General features: G+C 49.8%; 1 protein-coding gene across 1 annotated transcript; it reads right to left on the reverse strand.

Annotated features, from left to right (window-relative positions):
* Window positions 1-2,239: 2,239 nt before the first annotated feature.
* Window positions 2,240-4,865, reverse strand: RPS23 (ribosomal protein S23). Its single transcript, XM_056324121.1, has 4 exons — window positions 4,611-4,865; window positions 4,144-4,303; window positions 3,418-3,538; window positions 2,240-2,440 (listed from the first exon to the last, which is right to left on the reverse strand). Exons 1-4 carry the CDS (start codon window positions 4,612-4,614, stop codon window positions 2,294-2,296), a joined length of 432 nt encoding a protein of 143 aa, XP_056180096.1. The 5' UTR covers window positions 4,615-4,865; the 3' UTR covers window positions 2,240-2,293.
* Window positions 4,866-11,540: the final 6,675 nt, after the last annotated feature.

Consider the following 11,540-nt stretch of genomic DNA (forward strand, 5'->3'; position numbering starts at 1 on the left):
TAAGGTAGCTCTAACCAAAGAACCCTATAAGCTTTGTGCAAAATGTACTTTTGGGAGCCAAATTCAAGATAAAATACATGAGTACAAGTATCAGAGAGTGGAAGATCTGGTGGCAACGATTCAGAGGCTGATACAGAGGGGCATGTTGGCTTCTTGGTTGATGTTCTCTTCTGTAATTCTCTATTAGTTCTGTATTAGTCAAATTTTAAAGCGATGTTGAAAAACTGGACAGTAGAGAGGGGAAAAATGCCAAGATAAGAACTGATGAAATACTTCAGTTTTTCAAATAGCTTGATTATGGTGCAGACATCTTTGGAAAGTAAAAAGAATTGAACTATTTAGAAGTTATTTCTAATCTAGCAAAGAAAGCCAAAAAGCCCTACTGAAAGACATGCTCAACTCAGCACACAGCAGGTGAACGGTAACAGCTGAAATGCACTGAAAGAAAACGGGTGTCTTCAAATCAGGCAGACTCACCCAAGTTCAGACTTAATTTGCACTCAAGAGGAAATCAGCTGGGTGATGTTCTACTGGCTGTGCGGGACAGAGGCGAGATGAGGCAAATGGTTTAATAACCCCTTTGGGACCTAAATCTGATTGTGTCACATGCCATTGCCCGTCTTCACACTAGGCACCGTAACTGCTGTCATTTGAATACCATGAATAAATACCATTTTCAACATTTACAGTGACCATTTTCAATTTGAGGAAGGCTGATTTCCAAAATATGCATTAAAATTCATGCAATGCCTCCTCCCAACTTGCCTGAGGAAATGTTTTGATTCCTGATGAATTTAATAGTCCCAGAGAAACATTAGAATTTTTTGGCCAGACTTAGTAGTAAGAAATTTAATTTCAGTTCCTACAAGAAGAGCTTTATGAGTGACATGACTACTGAAGATACAATTCCAGCTACACTAGGCATCTGTCTCTTCTAAAAAAGATTTGAGTTAATTAAGTTCTGAATTGCATTATTTATTAGTTAATATGAACATCTCCCAAACAGTATCTGTGCTCAGCCGCTGGACAGGCAAAACCAAGAGTAATACATTGTACTTCAGGCTTTGAAAAAACCAAGCAACAAACTACCCAACAAACATCCTCCTTCACATAGTTATGCAACAGTTAACTATGTAGTATCCAAAGGATAAGTTGTTATTCTGTAGTCCTGAAAACTAATTGGTTCTTTCTTTGTACCGTGGCATTTTATAAAACTGGAATTGCCTCATTAAAACATAATATTTTGAATGACTACAAGGTCACAGTAGATCCGAGGTTAGTTCTCTATCTTACTCCCTGACATATTTTCATTGAAAGACTTACATTCCCTCTGTGTTGTATTAACATCCAGTAAGAAGTACCCACTCCCCCACACTGACAAGAACAAGGAAACACTGCAAGGTGTGGCAGGGAACTTGCTCTCTAACACCTTCCACTGCAGAGCAGCCACCCCTCGCGATACAGGTTTGTGATGGTGCAGCCCCTCCAGATTATTTAAGACTGTATGACCCCAAAGCAGTAGTTAGCCCACTGCCGTTTTTGGTGCGCGTAATACTTGTCCGCTCTGTACCGGACCATGTGGCAGGGTGACGGTGCTCTCTTCCTCCATGCTTACAGCACTCCAGCCCTCAGAAACTATGTAGGCAACGGAGGAAATACTGGAGACCTTTCATTTCTACAATGCAGCGTACTTTCTTGGGTCAGGGCCCCATCAGCTGTGTTACAGTGCCACACTAGGACCCAAGCTTCAGTAGCCTTACAGCTCTGCACAACTGGCAGCCTCACAGCCCAGAAATTGTTTCATGGGGCCCTTTTCATGACATTTGCAGGAAGAAGGGTTTGTGAGGGGACAGAGGCCTTAGAAGGATCTACCAATCCATCCCAACAGCAGGACAGTCACTACTCTAGTTAATAAGCTGAAGAAGCATTCATGAAGGTGCTGCCGACTGGGGATGGTCCGCAAAGCACTGTAACACCCCCTTCATTCCATGAAGTAACTCTCTGAGGTTCCCAGCAGACAGCTGTATGGCTCCACACAACAGAAAGGTAAATTTGGAAACACAAGTGCTTTTCAAGCCTACCTGCTGGTTATACAGATGCTCTGGCTCTCTTTTGTCATTCAACTGCAAAGCATTTCATACAGAAGGGAAAGCCAGCTGCCAACAGCAAAAGACTACATGCCAACATCTGAGGTCACTTGCAGATACAAATTAAAAAACAGTACGCCTTAACAAACATGAAAGTTTTTCCAGTCAAAAAATTTATTGACATTCTCTGCTAATTCCATCTAAATTTATGATCTTGGTCTCTCCTTCTTGCCCTTGTACAAGGCCAACAGAGAGACATTGGCTACTTTGACAACCTTGAAGCGAACTCCAGGAATGTCACCAACAGCATGACCCTTCCGACCAAAACCAGCAACCAGAACTTCATCGTTTTCCTGCAACAAAAGACCATGTAATTACAAAGGTGTAAATATTAAACCTGTACATAACTCTGAAATGGGCAACGTTAAATTTGAGCCGCACCGTAGACTTCCTTAAGCAAAGTGTAGAAATACTGAAGGCTACTGATAGATACACATGGATAAAGGACTATTACCTCTTCAGTGTTTGGAAGCATCAGCCGAGATGTCATTTAGCTTGCAGCAGCATGGCTGAGAACTTTACTAAGGATTCTGGTAAGTACAAAAACATCTCTGGTGTTTGTCATCTGCCTCTGCAGCTACAGCTTTAAGATACACATGGTGCAGAATGCCATGAACCCTTGTCCAATTGTTGTCTAGAACTCCCGAATTCTTGAACTTTGACTCAGTGCTTAACTAAACGTGCACAGTTCACGTCAAGCTGACCCTCTATAGTTGTCAAGAATGCTGAATGAAGGGACTTCCAGTGAAGGGAGTCAGATTCAGGAGAGAAAAGCAAAGAACACCCTACCTTTGTGATGTAAGTCACGTGCACTCAGGCTACCCTGTTTATGTTATAGTTAGCTCTTATGGTCTTCAGCCTTGCCCTAGAAGTGAACTCTCCTCATTATAATACTAAAAATCACACCCCCAAAAGGGAAGACCCAGGGCCCACTAAAAGACCCTTCCTCAGAGCATGCGTAGTAGTAAGATAGGCAATGGATATGTGGATGCGTAGCAAATCATCTATATGGAGTTGCTCTCTGGGCAAGGAAACTGCGGTAAGGTTTTACATACAGTGTTTGTACTGCAGTATACCAGCACTGTTTGCTAGCATCCACACTCAGTAACAGAACAGAATCTCTCTCAGCGTGCAAGACTGGCTTAGCGCACACTGGGAATGGTCTCACTCTCACTTTTAGACAACCAAACCACCCCTTAAATCTGTCAATTACGTGGGTTTTTTTCCCCCCTGACATGTAACTTTTTATAGATTAATTCTTGAAAATTACCTCAATGAAGTTCAGGCAACCATCGTTGGGAACAAAAGCTGTTATTTTTTTGCCGTTCTTAATCAGCTGGACTCTAACACATTTTCGGATGGCAGAGTTGGGCTGTTTAGCTTCTACTCCACTAAAATGGAAGTACATGGAAGTTAGCAAAAATCAGTTTGATGAACTAGCAGATACTCATTACACCACCAAAAATCACCCGACTACTCTGTTACATGCAAGTTTGATCTATACTTCAAAACCAAAACCTATTAGCTATTTATTTAGCTACTCAATATATAAACCCACAGTTCCCAAGCCGAGTAAAAACTTACTATCACCTACAGACACATGCTAATTCAATAAATTAAAACCTGAAGGGGGGGGGAGTGGAAAGGGAGAAGAGAAACACTTTGGAGCCCTGGCAATGTCCCAATAAAGCTTATAAATTATGAAATGGGAAAAAAAAAAGGGCAGAAAATAAGATGAGGTCTTTGCCACAAAGCACACACACAACGTTTCTCCCTCCCTCCAAATCCTAACCTGAGGTAAATACTATTTTTATTCTTTTGCTTCTAAATAAGAATTTTCAGCGACACGTGTATAAGAAAAAAAACCCCTTCCGCACAGGCATCTGGAAAAAATAAACCACGTTTCCAACCAAGCATCAGGAAGCTAATGGAAACGTGGCACGTTGCAGGCAGCAAAACCCCAGGGGCACCTCCCCAGCCCCCGGGCTCTACCCACACTTTCTCCAGGACGATGCCCTTGGCGTGGGAAGCGCCGCCGAAGGGGTTGGCCTTCAGCGCCGTGCCCAGATGCGCCTTCTTGTACTGCTTGTCGTGCCACTTCTGGTCGCGGCGGTGGCTGCGCAGCTTCCGGGCGGTGCGGAGCCCTCGGCACTTCCCTGCGGAACGGGGCGGAGGGGGATGAGGGGGTCGCTCCCGCCGCCGCAGCCCCCCAGCCCGGCCCCGGCAGGCGGCCCAGCGGCCCCCCCCCCCTCCATCCCTCCCTCCCCCCCAGCCCCGCCGCGTGCGCGGGGACGGGGCGCAGCCAGGCCCGGCCGCGGCGCTCCCCGGAACCGCTGGGCCCGGCGCCGTGAGCGCGCAGCGCCGGCGGGGCAGGCGGGCAGGGCGGCGCGGGCGGCCCCGAGGGCGGCCCCGAGGGGCGCCCCCCGGCCCGGCGCGGCCCGGCCCGGCCCCGCCGCAGCTCACCCATGCTTCCCTCACGGCGGCGCGGAGCGAAAGGGGCAGGCGCCGCCCCCGCGCGCCGCTTAGCTGCGGCCGGAAGGCCCCGCCGCGGGCTGCCCGCGCCGCGCCTGACGGGAACGCAGCCCGGCCCCGGCCCCGGCCCGGCTCCCTGGCGGCCGCAGCGCCTCGGCGCCGGCTCGTCCTCCGTTCCGTTCCGGTGCGGCGTCAGCGGGGGCTGCCGGCCCGGCCGGGCAGGGGGGCAGGCGGCGCGCAGGCCGCCTCCCGCGGCTGAGGGGGCGGAGCGGCGCGGGGCCGCGGCCGGCCGGGGTGGGGCGGGCCTCGGCAGCCGGCGCGGTGCGGCCCTGCCCCGCAGCGCCCGGGTTTCCCGGCCTCCACGGACGTGGAGGGTGGCTGCCCGGCGTGGGGCGGGCACGGAGCAGTCTGAGGAGCGCGGAGCACGGCGGCATCGCCCCTGTTGTGCGGAGAGCGGCTTCGCCTGCAGCTGGGGCGGCCCCTTCCCCCTGCCGCGCTGTGCCCGCAGCTCGCCAGGCCCCGCCGCTGCTCGGACGTAGGCAGCAGGCGCCTGCCGGGCTGCTGACAACGCGAGCAAAAGCAGAAACCTCCGGTATTTAGGGTGAGCGAGGAAGATAGCAACGAGTTCTAATAGTAGCTGAGCAGAGCCAGGAATTCTTACTTCCAGCTTTTGACTTAAATGACTACATTGCCCCCAAGTCTTCCAATGGATCTGCACCAGAGTAAAATCACAGAATCACAGAGGGGCTGGGGTTGGGAGGGACCTCTGGAGATCACCCCGTTCAACCCCTGCTGAAGCAGGTCACCTACAGCAGGTTGCACAGGATCGCATCCGCGGGTTGGAATGTCCCAGAGAAGGAGCCTGCACGGCCTCTCTGGGCAGCCTGTGCCAGCGCTCTGCCACCGCCAAGGCAAAGAAGTTCTTCCTCGTATTCAGGTGGAACTGCCTGGGCTGCAGTTTGTGCCCGTTGCCCCTTGTCCTGTCACTGGGCACCGCTGAAAAGAGCCTGGCCCTGTCCTCCTGACACTCGCTCTTAAGACATCTGTAGACATCGATGAGATCCCCTCTCGGTCTCCTCCAGGCTACACAGGCCCAGCTCTCTCAGCCTGTCCTCGTAAGGGAGATGCTCTGGCCCCTCATCAGCTTCGTAGCTTCTGCTGGACCCTCTCCAGCAGTTCCATGTCTCTGGTGAACTGGGCAGCCCAGCACTGGGCACACGCTCCAGATGCGGCCTCACCAGGGCGGAGCAGAGGGGGAGGGTCACCTCCCTCCACCTGCTGGCCCCACTCCTCCTCGTGCCCCCCAGGATCCCACTGGCCACCTTGGCCACACGGGCACACTGCTGGCTCATGGGCAACTTGCTGCCCACCAGCACTCCCGGGTCCTGCTCTGCAGAGCTGCCCCCCAGCAGGTCACCCCCAGCCGGTGCTGGTGCACGGGGCTGTCCCTCCCCAGGGGTAGGACCCTACTCTTGCCTTTGTTGAACATCATGAGGTTCCTCCCCACCCAACTCTCTGGCCTGCCCAGGTCTCGCTGAACAGCGGTGCAGCCTTCTGGTGTATCAAATCCTCTCAAAAGAAACATTTATTAATTTTGAAAGGTACCGTTTGTCCACACTGCGAAACCAGCAATCTGCAGATGCCAACTGAACAGTCACAGCTGCCTCATTGAAGCAGTCCACTCCCTAAAAGAAAACGTCATGAACTTTCACATTTTGGAATTACTATGAAGGGGCAGTAATCAGATCTAAATGTATCTTTAGTAACATTAGTAACTAAATGTATCTTTAATAAGCTCGTGTTTACAACTTAAATACAAAATACATACTTTGTGTGTTTATGCAGGGGTGTTTTTACATTCAATCTGGATAGAATAAATAATAAAACCCCATTAAATAATTTAACACCCTCCCATGAACCAACGAATAAAACCCAGAAAACCCAGCAACAGTTTCAGGAGGAAACATTAGTATTATGAAAAGCAGCTCTTTAGAAGATGCAATTCTAATGAGGAAAATGCAATCGCTACTAATTTTAAGAATAGGGAAGTTAATCTTGTAAAAATGCTACAGTTTTGCTTTACAATCTTAATACTAGGAATGCTTCAAAGCTGACTAGGAAGGAAATTGATAATATCTATTATTTGAGATATGTTTGATATATATATTGAAAATGTAAGGTGAACATACTGAAAGAAACTACAGCATTTGGTGCACAAATATTCACTAAGGCCTGAAGATCTAGGAAAGGTGATTTGAGATGCTGCTGCTGTAGGTTTTGCTGTTACTTTTTAAACTTTAGGAGGACTTTGGGACACTTCTGTTATGACAGGTTTTCCTCATTTCACCATGTTCTTTGAAATCAGTATTGGTTTATTGAATAACAAAGGGAAGTGCTCAGGTTTAGTTAGGTGTCATCCATGGCAAAAATGTTCACTCAGACATCTCATCCAGCACTTAATAACATGCAGGGGATATATTTGTATAAACAAACCATTTAGTATGACACAGAAAGACATACAAACATTATCAAATGAAAATGTCTGTCAGTGCTTTGACTTGCACAAAAGGGACTTGGGAACTTGGTCTCCCCTTCCTGCCCTTCTACAAGGCCAGCAGAGAAACACTGGCCAACTGACAGCCTTGAACTCCAGCAGTGTCTCCAACAAGGTGATCCTTCCAACCAAAACCAGCAACCAGAACGTTGTAATTTTCCTGGAATTTAGCAGCAACTGGACTGCTAAAAACCACCGTATGATTTAATTGAAATAGCATGTAAGAATAAAGTCAAGGAAGGCTGGCAACCGAGACTCACTCTAGTAAATTCACACGCATACGTACAGCGGAGGAGCTGCCCCTGAGTCTGTTGAATTAGCCTCAGGTTGGAAAATTGGAGCTCCATCGTTTCGCAGCCTGTGCTTACTAACCCGCAGATCAATCGCAGTAGTTCTCCGCTCCCCAGAGCGCATTTCCCAGCAGTTACACTGGGACAATTAACTTTATTGGCTCCGGATGCAGGTTATTTACCTCGATGGAGTTCAGGCACCTGCTGCTGGGAGCAAGGGCCGCTATGTTCGTGCCGCTCTGGACCAGGGGGTGCTGACACGTTGCCGGACCCCGGAGCTGGGCCGCTTTGCTTCCTCAACTCCGTGTGCCGGCGGAGCCAGCGGGACCCCCGGCAGCAGCCCCTGCCCCTGCCACCCAGCCTGCCCGTGGCCCTGCTCCCGGCCGCAGGAGCCTCGCCGGGCTCTGCAGCCCGTGCTGCACGGGCAGCCGCCAGGCCCTGCGCTCGGGGGTCCCTCCTCGCCCCGGCCGGGGGTCTGCAGTGCAATACCCCACATCAGCGACTCCGCGGGGCACGGCCCCGAGAGGGCCGCCGGCAGCTGGGCGGTAACGGGATGTTTTCCTTGGAGGACACCGGCACTGTTACATAAGCGCTTCTAAAATTAAATGTTTCGGTTGGCCGAGCAGATAAATCCACCCTAAATCCCACCATTTATCTTAAAACTCCCGGTATAATCCGATCTCCAGCGTTCCCTGTGAAATCTGTCCCCAGACGCCACGCAGGGCTGTAAAACAAAAGCCCCAACAGGCGGGGCTCCGGGACCGAGCTCTGCAGCCAGCGCCGCCCGCTCCCCCCGCCCGCTGCCCCGGCCCGCCGCCCGCTGCCCCGGCCCGCTGCCCCGGCCCGCCGCCCGCTCCCCCCGCCCGCTGCCCCGGCCCGCCGCCCGCTGCCCCGGCCCGCCGCCCGCTCCCCCCGCCCGCTGCCCCGGCCCGCCGCCCGCTCCCCCCGCCCGCTGCCCCGGCCCGCCGCCCGCTGCCCCGGCCCGCTGCCCCGGCCCGCCGCCCGCTCCCCCCGCCCGCCCGCGGCCCGCTGCCCCTGCCCGCCCGGGGCGGCAGCCACCCGCCGCCCGCCGCCATTCTGGGCGCCCCGGGCCCCGCCTGCCGCCCCTGAGCCTCGGCCTCGGCCTGCCCGCCGCCTGCTCCCGCAGCTCCGGGGGTCCCTCAGCGCAGCCCCCTCTGCCAGCGCCTGAAAGGCCTGAAACGGGCCTCTTCCAGCGGGGAGAACAACAAGGAGGTTGAACAAAAAGCGGAGGGGGAGTCAGGGCTTTGACCGCCTCGCCTGGTACCTCAGAGCCTGTGGGTTTCCCTCAGTTGAAGGGAAAGTGCCTTAAGAATGCCGATGGGTGTAAAACAGAGCGGGCCCTCCGGCTGCCACAGTGCTGTTCTTCAGGGGAGTGGAGATAGACAGGCCCACGGCCTATCTCCAGGGGAGTGGGCCCTCTTCCTCAGTGGCAGACGTACCTTGTAACGCAGCCTGAGCTTTTCTGGGTTTTTTTTGTTTTGTTTTGTTTTGGTTTTTTTTGTTTCGTTTTGTTTTTTTTTTATTTTTTTTTTTTGGGGGGGGTGAGGGGGTTTGGGGTTTTTTTGGTGTGTGGGCCCTTTACCCCCCATTGCCCATCCCCATCCTATCCCACACACACACACCCCCCCCACCCCCCTCCCCAAGGTAAACCAGGAATGAGAAGCTTCATTCTTGATTCAGTCTCTTTCCAGACTAGCTGCAGCAGGGCCGGGAGCCTGTGTGGAGGTTTCTTGGGATAGGATTGGCATCATTTGGGGTTGGGAGTGGAAGGGAGGCTGGAAAGAAAGTTGTAACAGGATTAATTTTTGTATCATCCCGACCAGCGTGGTGGAGGTGAAGGCTGAAAAGCCTGTGGGCAAATCGGTTGCCCAGAGAGGATTTTGTTGCACCTGAGACAACCTTTTCCTGTGTGTTAAGGCCAGTTTTCTGCCCATGCTTCTGTTGCATTGTCAGGGCATTGTGAATGCATCTGAATTAGAGGAGCAATGCATGTCTTAAAGTAATAGTAATGATACACTCAGTGCTAATATGTCATACAGTGGCTGATACCTCGTACTTTGGTTAAGACATTTATTTTAGAAAGCTGCACAGTTCATGGTGACCAGATGTGTCACCTGAAGGTAAGTATAAACTGTTGAAAATAAATAGTACCATTGTCTTGTCAAAGAGATAAATTATCCCTGGTTAAAAGTATGTCTGCAGTCTCATTAGTTGCACTCAAGCTCAGTGTGTGTGTGATCGTTGCAGCATCAAGCAAAACAGCTGTCATCTTGGGGTGTCCATCAATGTGTATGCAATCATCTCGTGTCACAGGGGGTCTGCTGGACTGTGGTGACACATTTGAGGATGTGTGGGATGCCAGAAATACTGACAGGCTAGCCTGTCAGCTTGATTGTTTGCTTCAGAAACCTCAGAAAACTGTGAATCCTTGAGCTGAATATAATTGCCAGCTGCTTTTTTAACTACCTTTTCTGCAAGGTAGATCCAAAAAAAAGAGAAGTGTTTAAAGTACAGTAAGATCTGTGCCTCCTCCCTGGTGATGAAAATGTCTGAACTGCCACTGTACTAAGTAAAAAACTAAGTGATAGCCGCTTTATCATCAAAGGATGAATCTTGCATTAATCACGTGCAAAAACTTATTGCCAGAGGGTGGGGGAAAGATGATAAATAGCATTCTAGTCCTCTTGTTTGGAATATTGGCCACTTTCAGACTACCGTAGCTCATCTTGTAGGACATGAACAGAACTGTTGACTTCCCATTGACTTTGCCCTGCAGGAGGTTCACTGGGTGCCTTTGTGGAGCTGAATGTAACCTCCTGTGTTCGACAAAACAGTGTGGGGGCTTTGCTTATGATCCTCTCTTCACCCTTTTTCCACTGTGTATGTATGTAGTTGAAGCATGTGGCCGAGCAAGCTTTGTTTAGCTGATTGCAGTGAAAAACAGGGAAATGTACAACAGCGATTCATCAATGGAGTCACAAAAGCACATCTAATCAATCCCTTGTCAGGACTACTGCATGTAAGGCTCCATTCAAGTTTTTGTTTTGAACTTAGTAATGTGGAGGTGGTTTTGTCATCATTCTTCGCCAGAATGAACTAAGTGCTTAGGGTGATTCTTTGCTTTCAACACATCTAATTTCTTTTTAGATACTGTGTGAGTCTGCTTATGCTTGAACCTCTTAAAAAGCAACATATTTGAGAACAAATACGTATCTCAACATACTTAAGAACTGTATATTGCATAGAGAATATTTAATACTATTATTGCTGTTATTAGTATTACTATTATTAGCAAGTGTCTGTCACAAACAAGTGGTTTATGTTAAGTCATCTAAAGAATTGCCATCAAAGGTATGAGTGAAACAGTTCTTGTAGGAATTTGTGGGAGTGTGACTTCACAGAGTTTGGTAGTAAGGTTCACTCTGTCATCTATTACACAAATAAATCAAATCACACAAAGAAGAATCAAAATTAAAATTAAGTTGGAATGATTTACATAGCAACTAAAAACTCAGAAGGGTAAGGGAGACCGTCCTGCTGAGTCACGAGGTTCAGAGTGGACTCTCTTGCTTTCTAAACTCTTAATAGAGTTTAGGTGCAGCTAGATCCGATCCTAGTCTCAGAGATAAGTCAATGCTTTATGTCTCAAGGATCTCTTAAGGTTTTTTTGGAGTTTAGAGGTAGTTCGTAGGATTTTAGCAGCGCTTAATCATTGACTCATTTATCATTTACAAAGTGCATCAAATGGGTTTAATTTAAATTATAAAAGCAGCTTACCTGTGGATGCAAAAAAGATGATACATATACTTAATATGAGGTACCTAAATCAATTCACACAACACACACACAGAGACACAAAGGAACAGATGTTCAGAGACACATGTACAAAGCTATACCTGTTAAAAATTCCCCTTGAGAGCAGTGAAATACTCACGTCACATGCCTTTGCATTTCTCAACAGACAAAGGGTGGAGCCTCATGAAGCGGGAAGATCAGCCCAGGCACCATCATCAGCTTTTGGGCTTGGTCACCTTAATATTGCAGACTTGGGAGTTC

The sequence above is a fragment of the Falco biarmicus genome, chromosome Z (genome assembly GCF_023638135.1).
Source record: "Falco biarmicus isolate bFalBia1 chromosome Z, bFalBia1.pri, whole genome shotgun sequence".
In the NCBI taxonomy this organism is placed as follows: Eukaryota; Metazoa; Chordata; class Aves; order Falconiformes; family Falconidae; genus Falco; species Falco biarmicus.